This window comes from Mangifera indica, chromosome 18 (genome assembly GCF_011075055.1).
Source record: "Mangifera indica cultivar Alphonso chromosome 18, CATAS_Mindica_2.1, whole genome shotgun sequence".
Lineage (NCBI taxonomy): Eukaryota > Viridiplantae > Streptophyta > Magnoliopsida > Sapindales > Anacardiaceae > Mangifera > Mangifera indica.
Window position 1 is genome coordinate 1,494,198 of NC_058154.1, and position 14,130 is coordinate 1,508,327.

At 32.0% G+C, this 14,130-nt stretch overlaps 4 protein-coding genes and 1 pseudogene across 4 annotated transcripts; 2 read left to right on the forward strand and 3 right to left on the reverse strand.

Moving 5' to 3' along the window:
- Nucleotides 1–1,721: 1,721 nt before the first annotated feature.
- LOC123202429 (copper transporter 4-like) lies at nucleotides 1,722–2,435 on the reverse strand. The gene has a single exon (XM_044618366.1). The coding sequence runs from the start codon at nucleotides 2,315–2,317 to the stop codon at nucleotides 1,856–1,858; it is 462 nt and encodes a 153-aa protein (XP_044474301.1). The 5' UTR covers nucleotides 2,318–2,435; the 3' UTR covers nucleotides 1,722–1,855.
- A 4,401-nt stretch (nucleotides 2,436–6,836) lies between these two features.
- On the forward strand, nucleotides 6,837–8,516 carry LOC123202388 (7-deoxyloganetic acid glucosyltransferase-like). The gene is made up of 2 exons (XM_044618308.1): nucleotides 6,837–7,361; nucleotides 7,517–8,516. Exons 1-2 carry the CDS (start codon nucleotides 6,860–6,862, stop codon nucleotides 8,470–8,472), a joined length of 1,458 nt encoding a protein of 485 aa, XP_044474243.1. The 5' UTR covers nucleotides 6,837–6,859; the 3' UTR covers nucleotides 8,473–8,516.
- A 287-nt stretch (nucleotides 8,517–8,803) lies between these two features.
- On the reverse strand, nucleotides 8,804–9,507 carry LOC123202322 (class I heat shock protein-like). Its single transcript, XM_044618192.1, has one exon. It carries the CDS (start codon nucleotides 9,399–9,401, stop codon nucleotides 8,967–8,969), a length of 435 nt encoding a protein of 144 aa, XP_044474127.1. The 5' UTR covers nucleotides 9,402–9,507; the 3' UTR covers nucleotides 8,804–8,966.
- Nucleotides 9,508–11,207: 1,700 nt separating this feature from the next.
- On the forward strand, nucleotides 11,208–12,023 carry LOC123201628 (annotated as a pseudogene).
- A 98-nt stretch (nucleotides 12,024–12,121) lies between these two features.
- LOC123201627 (7-deoxyloganetic acid glucosyltransferase-like) lies at nucleotides 12,122–13,835 on the reverse strand. Its single transcript, XM_044617206.1, has 2 exons — nucleotides 13,258–13,835; nucleotides 12,122–13,107 (listed from the first exon to the last, which is right to left on the reverse strand). The coding sequence occupies exons 1-2, from the start codon at nucleotides 13,781–13,783 to the stop codon at nucleotides 12,179–12,181; spliced, it is 1,455 nt and encodes a 484-aa protein (XP_044473141.1). The 5' UTR covers nucleotides 13,784–13,835; the 3' UTR covers nucleotides 12,122–12,178.
- Nucleotides 13,836–14,130: the final 295 nt, after the last annotated feature.

A 14,130-nucleotide genomic window follows, 5' to 3' on the forward strand; every position in this document is an offset into this window, starting at 1 on the left:
ATAAATTTATATGTAATTATATTGTGATATATTATTATTTGTATATAAAATTGCGTGTATTATTTATGTATATAGTTTTGTTGAATTTAAATTACATCACAAATGTTTGAAATACTCTCAAGGTAGGGTATGTGATATTAGTGAAATATTTTTAATACATAATTTGGATATACAGATGATATATTATTATGTAATTGGATGATTTTGAATTAAAGATAAAATAACATTAATTCATATAATGATGTATCATTTGTGTATCTAAATTATGTACTAAAAATGTGTATACATAGTATTGCTCTTTCTCATACAATAAAATTATGTTTACGCATTTTTGCTATATAATTTAGATGCACAGATGATGTGTTATTATGTGATTTGATGATTTTCAATTAAAGATAAAGTGATATCTAATCACATGATGACACATTATTTTTGTATCTAAATTATGTACAAAAAATTTGTACACATAATATTACACTTTTCCATATCATAGTAGTAGGGGTATACACGGTCCGGTTCGACAAATTTTTCAAACAAAACTAAAAAAATATAGTTTAGATTACGATTTGAATCATAGTTATTAGTATTCTAAAATATACAATATGTATTGTATCATACGATATAATGTGATACAGATGAAAAACGTTACATATCGTAAGGTGTATCAAATAAATGCGATATAATAAACATATTATATAATATAATATATAATATGTACATTACAATATCATACATATTATTGATATAAATTAATATTTTTTTTTAAATAAACTCATAGTGTTTTAGGGGTGTGTATGAAAATTTTTAAAATATTATGAATGTTTGTAATATTTTTTAAAATGAAGTTGTGTTAATTATAATATTTTATTATTTTAATTTTTAAAAGAGGTATTATACAATATGATACATGATATGGTAAATTAAGTTTTTTATATATAATACGATGCATGATTCAACTATTATAGTTTAAATATTTTAAAATCATTCATTTCTATATATATATATATATATCATTTAATAAAATCCACTAAACTATAATTTTTTAAAGAGTAATATACACATAAAAAATAAATATAAAATATACATATAAAATAATAATTAAATAAATATAAAAAAACAAATTATATATATAATTTTTTATTAAAATTTTTTTTCAAATATAATTATATATTTTATATATACAATTTGAACTAAAAAAGAAATAAAAAAATTTTAGTTAAATCAAATCATTTTAAAAATAAAATCTAATTAAATAATAATTTTTAAGTAATTTAATTTAATTTTATAATTTGAGCTGAATTAGGTAGCTATTAACATAATATACTGTAACAGATAAGACTGAGGAGGATCATGTCCCGGTGAATCAAAGAGAAACAAGAGAAACTGGCCCAAGTCAGAAGCGTAGACAATCCATAATGAAGGAAACTATAAAATATTGATCATTATGCTTTAACGCTCTTAAATCAAAATGTTTTACCATAGTGAAGGAAACTATATATATATATATATATATATATATATATATATATATATATATATATATATTAAAGTAAAAAGAAACACAGAAGGTGATAAAGTTGCTGACATTAAATTGTAAAATTAAACTTTCGAATTGTTTGGTGTAGATGAAGCAGCTGCAAGAGCACGAGCTTTAACCAGCAAGATGCCAGCAGTGTGACCAGCAGCAGCAACAAGGAAGACGCCAAGATTGTAGGGCAGAACAGAAAGCATGGCCAGGTTAGCCAACCCCATTCGAACGGCATAAATACTAGCTTGTAACAACAAGCTGATCATCCACAAGAAACAATGAAGATAGATATTGAAAGGAAAAAGAAAAGGGAAAATTTTGAAATTTTCATGTAGCAGGAGCTTTCTGGGAACTGGAACCAGATTCACCTGATTTCTTAAAAACCCGACTCCCGAAGAGCAAGAACCCAACAGCATGCCCCATAATGGCAGCAATAAAAATACCACCATTGAAGGACATAACAGCAAGGATCACCATATACGCCAAACCAGCACGCACTGAATGCAAAGCCGTCTTGAACATCCCGGTGGCCACACGATTAGCCCCTGGCTCGATGAGCTTGCAGTTTCCAAGCCACTCCACTACCACTGCCAGAGCAAACACAAACAGCAGGGCCACAACATACATGGTTGAGTTCGAACCTGGCCACCCCGGAAACAATATCTCCGTTCTGTGGCCCCAGTAGAATGCCATGTGAGCCATTGATTTCCGGTGCGTGTGCAGTCCCGGCGTGCTCCAAGCTTCCGTGGTTGTTGGCTCAACGACCGCCGGTGAACCCATCAAAATCATACCTTTTCTTCTTTCTTTGTGTGTGAATTGATGCTGCCGGGTTTAAGAGCAAGCCTGGTAAAGAGGGAACATAAATAGAGCTTTAATTTCAGTTTCTTTTTTCTTTTGGCAAGTTTGCTCTGTACGTTTTACAGGGAAATGAAATGTACTATGATTGATTTCCAAGTAATCTCTGCAGAAAAGTGAGCAGAATATTTCAGAAAACTGGGATTGTGTGAACCGACCAAAAGAGTATGACGGCCACGTAATGTTCTTCATGTCTCCTCCACAGATGGCATATGATCTTAATACAATCAAGCATCAGAATTTTTAAGACAATAATGACGCAAACAATTCTGTTCTGGATAGAGGTGATTATGGGTTTGATCATATTCTGATTGGTTTTAATTTTAGTTTGTTATTTATTTATTTTTATTTTATATTATTAAAATTTTAGTTTAATTATTTATTATTTTATAATATTATGATTCTAATTTAATTATTTATTATTTTTTTATTTTATAGGATTATAATTATAGTTTTGATTATATTATAATACTCTATATTATATAATATTTTATTAATAATATTAATTTAGTTTATAATTCACTAATTTTAATTTTATAGAGTGGAATCGATCCTGCTGTAGCCTAATAGACCAATGGGAGGGGCAAGCTTAGGCCTTAACAAAAACTCAAGATTTGAGACACGGTCCACAGCTACGTCCCGCATAAACCTTTTGTAGGTAAACAAACTAAATTATAAATTTTTGATTTTTGATTAATATTTAATTAATATTAAAAATATAAACGTTTAATTTTTTAATAGAATGTATCATTTCGATTTGTAGGTCTTGTTTTATTGTTCGCTAAATCCGCAGGTTTCCATAACCCACTTTTTCTGTGTCAAAACGATACGGATAACGCCAAAATTATAAAAAGTTTGATGACACTACGAGCTAATGTATCCCTTTGATACCTCTAGTAATGGTTTTTTGATGGAAAAGAATTGCATTACGACACATTAAAGATGAGCATAACTAGTCCAATTATGCGTAATGAGAATAAGTAATATTATGTGTACCTATTTTACGTATATAATTGTATACATATTTATATATGTCATTACATGATTGAATATTATTTTAATGTCTTATATCTTGGTCTTCTAGCAATTTATATGTGTATATATGTTTGAATACATAATTAAATACATAAATAATTATTATTATATGATTATTTGTTATTTTATCTTTAATTCAATCATATAGTAACATATCATTATTTATGTATATAATATATTATTACTGAAAAATTGTAATCCCTTAGCTTAACTCCCTTCTTGATCGCAATTTTATCTCTAATTTAAGTAATTATGAAATTATTATTTGAATATTAATTATGAAGGAACTGATGGGATTATAAACGCTCTCTTAGATCCATAAAATAAAGAAAATTAATGAGAGAGAGGATAAGGAGGAACAACAAAAAAACATTTGACAACAAACACTCGATGCTTAAGATTAGATGAGCTCCATCCTAAGTTAAGCAAAGATCCTCCTGTAAAGTCTAATATTTTTCTTTAAGATCCTTAATTCTTGTATCATAACCCACTTTGAACAAGATTTTGTTATGTATACATCAGATGATAAACATGTCTAAATTTACATATACAACATATAATAATAGGGTATGCTCAGCGATTACTTAAATATGTCTCCTACCCGCTAATTGTCCAAAATTACATACAACTCTTTTATTTAAAAGTGAGAATGGTGAAGAAAGAAAAAAATTATGAGAAAAAATGAGAGAAAAAAAATAAAGTAATTAGAGGGAAAGATGATTTGTTTGTATTGTTGAGGATTAAAGCGATTTTAACCATTTTATTTATTATATAACAATTGAATTAGGGAAAATAATTTTTTGGTCCATTATTTTTAGTTGTTTATCTTTTTTAAACTTCATTTTTTATTATACATTTTTAGCCAAAATTTTAACTTCACACCCATTTTACCCTCATCTTTAACCTTAGAATCTCTACCTTTTGTACTTATTTTTATTCATATTCCTATCTAAAAATTAATTCAAAATCAAAGAAATTATAATTTAATTTTAAAAAATACATCATATTGTTTGATATTTTATTTGAAGATTTGAAATTAAAATTTGGGCAAAGGACTATTTCCCACCCATGTTTTAGCCGTTTCTCAATCACATACCCACGCCAGATGAAAAACCTAATCACCCACCCAAAATTTAATCTGTTTGTTTCCACCCACATTTTTTCAGTTAGATTAAGGGGCAAATTAGTAATTTTATCAATAATATTAAATAATTAAAATTTTATCTCATTTTTTCTCTTTAATTTGAAAAACTAACATTTGTCCCCTAAATTAAGTTTTAAAAAATTCACTTTTCCCCCCTGAAATGTAGCCACTTTTTCCGACGACGGCTGAGAAGATTTCATCCAGAGGTCGACCACCTCTGGACGACGATCATCGTCCAAGAAGGACGACCGTTGTCCAGAACTATCGACGCTTCATCGTCCAGATCTCGACGACGAATCGTCGTCTATTCTGGATGACCGAGCGTCGTCCAGAGAATGGATGATCGTAGTCCATTCCAGGGACGAGCGTCATCCAGAGAATGGATGAGCCCTCGTCACTCTCCCTCCAGCCACGTCGTCGCCGGTGGCCGGAGGGAAAATGAAAAAAAAATTAGGGATTTGAGGGGGTGAAAGTCACTTTTTAAAGTTTAGGGATGGGGGTAAAGTGTAACTTTTAAAATCGGAGGGGGAAAATGTGATAGAATTAAATCAGTGAAATATAAACAGTAAAATGACAGTTTTACCCCTTTATTTAACGAAAAATTTAATGACAGATGTGGGTTGATGCAAACAGATTAAACTTTGGGTGGGTTTTTGGGTTTTTCATCTGGTGTGGGTATGCTTTTGAGATTCAACTAAACAATGGGTGGGAAATAGTCCTTTCCCCTTAAAATTTTGATATTTCTTTCTGTAAGAAGTAGAATTCTTTGATTTTCCGAGAATAGATAAACAAGTAGCCGAGTAGGCATGATTTTTTAACATTTAACTTTTTATAATATTTTGATTTTTATAATATCTTTGTGTTAGAAGTAAAATACTTTAATCTTCTTGGAAATAAGTAGACAGGCATGAGTGGGGTAGGTAAAGAGTCGAGAAGGTTTGATTTTTTAAAATTCCTTTTTTTTATAATACTTTTTAGGAGCGTTTGATTTCAGTATTTAAAGATTATTTTGATAATCTATTTTTTATTTTTCTATTTAATTTGTCAATAATAAAATATTATAGTAATCTTATATTACTAATACTGACATAATAGATAATATATGTGATAATCTGATTATCACTTTCATATTAAGTATTTAAAGATTACCGAAGTAATCTTACTTTTATTATAATTATATTATTATTTATTAATTTTTTGAGATAAAAATAAATTTATTTTTAATTAATATGACAAACAATATAAAAAAATATTTAAAAATAATTATTTTAAGGACATTTAAATAAAATAGTTTACTAATAATCTTTTATTACCTTTAACCAAACATAATAATTATTTATACTTATCAAATTTTATCAAACATAGTAATCATTTATACCTAATAATCTTCTAAATAATCTTTTTATTTTAGTAATAAAATATTACCTAAACTAAACGTCCTGTATTTGAAATCAATCAAAATATTTTAAAATTTTGATTGTATTTGTCTTTCCCATTCCTACCCGCCTACTGTTTTTTTAAGAAAAACAAAATATTTTATTTTTTAATGATTTGATTTAAAAAATTAAATATTTTTTAGGTTTGATTTAAATAAACCATTTATATAACTAAATCAACTAAAAAACAATAACGTCAACTACAAAAACTTATAAATTAATAAAATAATATTTAATTATATAATAATATATTATTTATATATATCAATTACATACTAAAAACTATATATACATAACGTTATTTTTTAATTATATAAAGGGTGACAGAAATATTTTTTTAATTGTATAAATTAACATGTGACTTTGATAAATAGGTGAGAAAGTCAACTTTTCAAGCTACATCATGACACTATTATTTTAACGAAATTCGGATGGCAATAGTCATTTGCCTTAATTTTTATACATCCAAGAAGATGAGTGAGACATTTTATTCTACGTCTCAGTTAGAGATTAGATCAAGCTGCCAACTATATATATATATATATAACAATAAAATTATGTTTATTTATTTTTAGTATATAATTTATATACATAAGTGAGATATTATCATATGATTAAATATTTCTTTATCATATGATGACATATATTTTAAAATCAATTAATTATATAATAATACATTATTGTATACATAAATTATATATAAAAAATAAATACACATAACATTACTTTATTCGCACCCTAACACACTATTATTTATATATAAAAATCATTAACATTGAACTATTTGTATATTATATGTTCAACTTTTTTAATCATCTCATCGACATTCATCATTTTCTCCAGACTAAAACCATCGCGACAATGGAGAAAACAGGAGTTCCTCACGTGATATTCTTGCCTTTCCCGGCGCAGGGCCACATCAAGCCCATGCTGAATCTAGCCGAGATTCTTAGTCATGCGGGTTTTCAAGCTACCTTCGTAAACACAGAACACAATCATCACCGTATCCTCCACAACACTGACATCCATGATCGCTTCCCCAAGTTTCAGTTTAAGTCTATCCCTGATGGTTTTCCTTCCGATCACCTGCGCTCCGATCTTCTATATATCAGAGATTTTTTTCGCTCGTGTAGGGTTGCGTTCAAGCCAGCTTTACGTGAGCTGTTGATTTCGCTTAAAGAAGAAAAAGAACCGTGTCAGCCCCCAACGTGCATGATAGCAGATGGTATTATGTGTTTTGCCATTGATGTTGCTGAAGAGTTTGAAATATCTACCATCTTTTTTCGAACTTTCAGTGCTCATTGCTTGTGGACTTACTTCCATCTTTCCAAGCTTATTGAAGAAGGGGAAGTTCCATTTCAAGGTGAGTTATTATTGAGATTATTCTTTAGAGAAATTTCTGCTAAAATTAAACCCCCACTAATTGAGGTGTGGATCAATATTTTATATGGGATTTAACATATTTTAGGTTCCAATTGTAAAAATACTTAAGTCAATGTAACTTGGATGTGATTGCAGATGAAAATCTCGACAAGCCAATTTTATGCATACCTGGATTAGAAAATGTTCTTCGCCGTAGAGATCTTCCGGGATTTTGTAGAACTGAAAACGCCGATGACCCAATTTTGCAGTTCTTCATTAAAGAAACTTCTGCCTTGACTCGAGGTACCGGTCTGATACTTAACACTATGAATGAAATTGAAGGCCTTATGATAACTAGACTGGGTTCCTTTTTCAACAAAGTTTACGCCATTGGTCCTCTACATGCTTTGAAGTCAAGAATCAATGAGAATTCTTCATCTTCCTCAACTTCATCCGACGGTATTTTATGGAAAGAGGACAAAAAATGTTTGAAGTGGCTTGATTCAAAACCGTCGAGATCAGTATTATATGTTAGTTTTGGGAGCTTGATAAATCTATCTGGTGAACAAATCCTAGAATTATTGCACGGATTAGTTAACAGCGAAAAATCATTCTTATGGGTCATAAGACCTGACTTGATTGTTGGAGATGCCACAATTGGTGATATTCTGAAGGAGCAGGAAACGGGGAGACTGGAAAGAGGGCTTATCGTTAGTTGGGCTCCCCAAGAGGAGGTTCTGTTGCACCCCGCAATCGGTGGGTTTTTGACCCACAGTGGATGGAACTCAACGCTGGAAAGTATCGTTGCTGGAGTGCCTATGATTTGTTGGCCACAAATGGCTGATCAACAGGTTAATAGTAGGTGTGTGAGCGAGATTTGGAAAATTGGATTTGATATGAAAGACACTTGTGATAGATCAATCGTTGAGAAATTAGTAAGAGAACTGATGGATAATAACAGAGAAGAAATGATGGAATCAGCTAATAAATTAGCAAGGCTGGCTCGTGATAGTATCGAAGAAGACGGGTCTTCTTGTATCAACTTAGAGAAGTTGATTCAGGATATCAAATCAATGAGCTCTTCGCTCACCCAGGTACACATATCTGGATGAAATGACAAGTTCTTTTATCTTCAACTGAAATGTTAATGTTTGTCTATGAATTCTTCTAAGTTTTTTTTTTTTTTTTCTGTAATTTTAGAACACATTGCTGTTTGTTTAGTCAAATGTTATCATTCTTTAAGGATAATCACAGGTTTTCAGATTGTTTTTGTCGAAATATATATTAAACTTATAAGTTTAGAGATTGAAATTTATATTACATAAAATCAATTGGTTTATGTTAAAGTCTAATTCATACACTTATATACTACTTATTTTATTCAATTTTGTACGATGTGAAACTCTTTTTCTTTTTATTTGGGTCTCCAACAGTCTTTATAGAAATAAGACTTCTTATTTATACCCTTAAACCAACACTTGACATTTTACAGAGAATTAGCAATCACACAGCTCTGTATAAAACATGGCAAACAAGAGAAACCTGATGAATAACGTTGACAAGGAGTCCTCAGGACTTGAAAACATAGCATTGCAGAGTAGGCAGCTTAACCAATAATCTCAATCGATTTGACCTTTGGCTTCTTCTCCTCCATCTTTGGAACCGTAACATTGAGTACACCGTTCTCCATTGAAGCCTTCACTTCATCGACCTTGGCATTTTGTGGTAACCTGAATCTCCTCAGGAACTTTCCATGCCCTCTCTCAACACGATGCCACTTTTCATTTTTATCTTCCTTCTCTAAACTCCTCTCTCCACTAATCTGAAGAACTCTTCCTTCCTCAACCTCAACTTTTACTTCCTCTTTCTTGAGGCCTGGAAGATCAGCCATAAATATATGAGCTTCTGGGGTCTCCTTCCAATCAACCCGGGCACTTGCAAATTGAGATATCTCATTGTTGGAGCTCAATGGCGCCCAAATATCGGATGAAACTGGGTTGAATACGCACCTGTCGCCGAACAGAGATGGAATTAGAGACATCTTTGATTTAATAAAGTGATTATTGAAACAGGATGGATTCTGTAAGTGTTTCCGGAGATAGTAGGATTGCTTTTCTTAGCTTGAATGTTACAGATGACCAGAGCAGAGCGTAGACGGTGGTACTTATAGGGACTTGGGTGAAATGGTCTGGAAATTTCTGGGTTCCTCTTTAAACTAAAAATTGTTTCGGACATGTCATGTTTCATTTCTTCCCCAATCTTCCACCATCTTCTTCTGCCTAAAAATGGGCTTAAATAACACCAAGCAAACACAACATGGGGACTTAATTTTCGGGTTTAGGGTTTTGACGAGTCTACATATTGGAAATTTCCTTAATAAAAGTATGTACATTAAGCAATTTGTGTATTTATAATAATATATAATTATATGATTAAATGATTTTGAATTAAAAATAAAATAATATTCATAATGATAGATCATTATCAATAAATTTAAAACCGTTTGTTATAGAAGAAGGAAAAGATAGTGACAGATTGATAAAAAAATGAAGTTCGATTTGTCCAAAATAATTTAGACCAAATATTATTTCTCATCTAAACTTTGAGAAAACATATATTTTATACTTGAAATTTGAAATTTTTATTTTTTTTATCCATCGGATAAATTTATTGATAAATCTTGTTAAATTTTTTATATTGCAAGATGGAATAATGGCATTTTTATATATCTCCAAACTAATAGAAAATTGATCAAATTATATACATCATATATTTAAGTTATTTGAATAATGACAATATTTTGAATTTTGACAGAGTGATTGTTAATACTAAAATATGAAAATTTTATAAATCCTAAATGATAAGAGTAAAAAAATAATTTTTACAAAATTAAGTTAGTAAAAAATTATTAATTTTTTAAATTAAGTTGAAAAATAGAGATAAATTATTATTATTTTAAATAAAATTTAAAAATAATTATTTTACCCTGAATAGTAATAAGTAAAATCAATAGATCAGTTAATGTTTAAGGTTTTTTAAAGTTAATAAGTAAGAATTTAAGAAAAAAAGTATGTTTTCGGTGAAAATAATTAGGCCAAAGGACTATTTCCCACCCAAAGTATGATAATTTCTCAAGTTTTCCTCTATTAACTTTAAAAATCTCATTTACTCACCCATGAACGATTAAAATTAACGGTTTCAAAAGTAAAATCATCATTTTATCTGTCATATTAAAAATAAACTTAAATTTTATTTTATTTCCCCCCTAAACCCTAAAAACTAATAATTTTTCTCCAATCCAAGTTTTCAAAAACTATATTCCCCCCTTAAGGTTTTCAAATCTTCAGATCTAATTTTTCAATGACGACCGACGATCTATAGGCATCGTCTCTTCCTCTCCAATGTCTTCTCTTTCCAGTCGTGTGACGTCTCCCCCTTCTCGACATCGTCGTCGAAGAAAGCAACTCATCTTCGTCGAGACAGATGATTGGGTTTAGGAAAATTTGTTAGTTTCTAGGGTTTAGGAGAGAAATTGATATAACTAACAGATTCAAATAATTTTAACCGCTTATGAATAGATAAATAAGATTTTCAAAGTTAACGGAGGTAAACTTGAGAAATCAGCATACTTTGGGTGGGGGAATAAGTTCTTGAGCCAAATAATTACCTTAGCCATTTTTTAAACTTAAAAAAAAATTGAAAATAAATTTAAAAAGGAATAGAGGAGAAAATATTGGGCCTTCATTTTAGGCCCAGGTTCAGATGAGCCCATACACAAGAAATTTCTCGCTGTTTCTCGGATAAAACAAATAACGATTTAAAAGCCATTTGTCAAGCAAGAGGTCGAAGATGGTGGAAGATTGGAGAAGAAATGAATCATGGCATCTCCAGGACAATTTGTCGATAAAAGAAGCTAGAAATCATGAAGACCTCATCACCCAAGTCCCTATAAATACCACTGTTTACGCTCTGCTTTGGTCATCCGTAACATTCAAGCCAAGAAAACCATTCCTGATATCTTCAGAAACACTTTTCAAATCTATCGGGTTTCATATTATCACTTTATTTAATCAAAGATGTCTCTAATTCCATATCTGTTCGGCAACAGGACCGTATTTGATCCATTTTCATCTGATATTTGGGCACCATTGAGCTCCAACAATGAGATATCACAATTTGCAAGTGCCCGGGTTGATTGGAAGGCCCAGAAGCTCATATATTTAAGGCTGATCTTCCAGGGCTCAAGAAAGAGGAAGTAAAAGTCGAGGTTGAGGAAGGAAGAGTTCTTCGGATTTGTGGAGAGAGGAGGTTAGAGAAGGAAGAGAAAAATGAAAAGTGGCATCGTGTTGAGAGAGGGCATGGAAAGTTCCTGAGGAGATTCAGGTTACCAGAAAATGTCAAGGTCGATGAAGTGAAGGCTTCAATGGAGAATGGTGTACTAACTGTTACGGTTCCAAAGATAAGAGGAGAAGAAGCCAGAGGTCAAATCGATTGAGATCAGTGGTTAAGCGGCCTACTCTGCAATTCCATATATGTTAATGGAGTCCTGGAGGACTTCTTGTCAATTTTATGCATCAGTTTTCTCTTGGTTCTCTGTAAAATGTCTAGTATTGGTTTAAGGTGATAAAAAAGAAATGTTGTTTGTGTAAAAACAATTGGAATACCTTTGATCCATCAAGAATGGTAACAAGTGACTAAACACAGAGCAATCTGTTCTGAAATTACACAGAAAAATGAAGAACTCATAGATACTCATTAACATTTCAGATGAAGATGAAAGAAGTTGTAATTTCATACATATACGTGTAATTGGATGAGCTAAGAGCTCATAGATTTGATATCCTGAATCAACTTCTCTAAGTTGATACAAGAAGACCCATCTTCCTTGATACTATCACGAGCCAGCATTGCTAATTTATTAGCTGATTCCATCATCTCTTCTCTGTTATTATCCATCAGTTCTCTTACTAATTTCTCAACGATTGATCTATCACAAGTGTCCTTCATATCAAATCCGACTTTCCAAATGTCGCTCACACACCTGCTATTAACCTGTTGATCAGAAATTTGTGGCCAACAAATCATAGGCACTCCAGCAACAATACTCTCAAGCGTTGAGTTCCATCCACTGTGGGTCAAAAACCCACCAATTGCCGGGTGCGACAGGACCTCTTCCTGGGGAGCCCAACTAACAATGAGCCCTCGTTCCATCCTCCCCGTTTCCTGTTCTTTCAGAATATCACCAATTGTGGCATCTCCGACAATCAAGTCAGGTCTGATGACCCATAAGAATGATTTTTCGCTGTTAGCTAATCCATGCAATAATTCTAGGATTTGTTCACCAGATAGATTTATCAAGCTCCCAAAACTAACATATAATACTGATCTCGACGGTTTTGAATCAAGCCACTTCAAACATTTTTTGTCTTCTTTCCATAAAATACCGTCGGATGAAGTTGAAGACGATGAAGAATTCTCATTGATTCTTGACTTCAAAGCATGTAGAGGACCAATGGCGTAAACTTTCTTGAAAAAAGAACCCAGTCTAGTTATCATAGGGCCTTCAATTTCATTTACAGTGTTAAGTATAAGACCGGTAGCTCGAGTCAAGACAGAGGTCTCTCTAATGAAGAACTGCAACATTGGATCATCGGCGTTTTCAAATCTACGGATGCGCGGAAGATCTCTACGTCGAAGAACATTTTCTAACCCAGGTATGCACGAAATTGGCTGGTCGAGGTTTTCGTCTGTAATTACATCGAATTCAGATTAGGTTAATTCATTTTTACAATTGAAAACCAAGACATATCAAAGCCTCCAGACTACAAATTTAGAAGGGCCAATGAGTGGAGCTTTAATTTTGGCAGAAAATTTCCCTGATAATAACAATAACTCACCTTGAAATGGAACTTCCCCTTCTTCAATAAGCTGGGAAAAATGGAAGTAAATCCACAAGCAATGAGCACTGTAAGTTCGAAAAAATATCGTAGGAATTTCAAACTCTTCTGCAACATCAATGGAAAAAGACATAATACCATCAGCTATTATGCACTTTGGGAGCTGACACGGCCCCTTTTCTTCTTTAAGCGAAGTCAACAGCTCACGTAAAGCTGGCCTGAACGAGACCCTACTCGAGCGAAACAAATCTCGGATATACAGAGGACCGGAGCGTGGGTGATCGGGCGGTAGACCATCAGGTATAGACTTGAACTGAAACTTGGGGAAGCGATTATGGATGTCATTGTTGTGGAGGAGACGATGATGGTTGTGTTCTGTGTTTATGAAGGTAGCTTGAAAACCCGCATGGCTAAGAAGCTCCGCTAGACTCAGAAAGGGCTTGATGTGGCCCTGCGCCGGGAAGGGAAAGAAGAGCACGTGAGGAACTTCTGTCTTCTCCATTGTTGAGATAGTCTCAGTAACCATGAATGCTGATGAACGTTGAATATATATGTATGTATAGGTTTGTAACGTATACATTAACCGCATAGGAAATTAGCTTTGGAAATGGCCATTTTCTTGACTGGAGGGGCGGCGATTTCGTCTGCAGTCTTGCATCTTTCCTTTGTCTTTCTTTCAATTCTTTTTCATTTATATAAAATTTATAACAAGGTTGATGCAAGGGCAAGAAAGCTTGCCGCTTGTCTTCTCGGAAGTATAAAAGAATTGATGTGTATACTGCATCAAACGCCGGCCTGGCCGGGCTTCAATGTTACAACCTTAATTGGTTTCATTTATGTACGATAGATAAATAGATGTGCTGTAAAACGGTA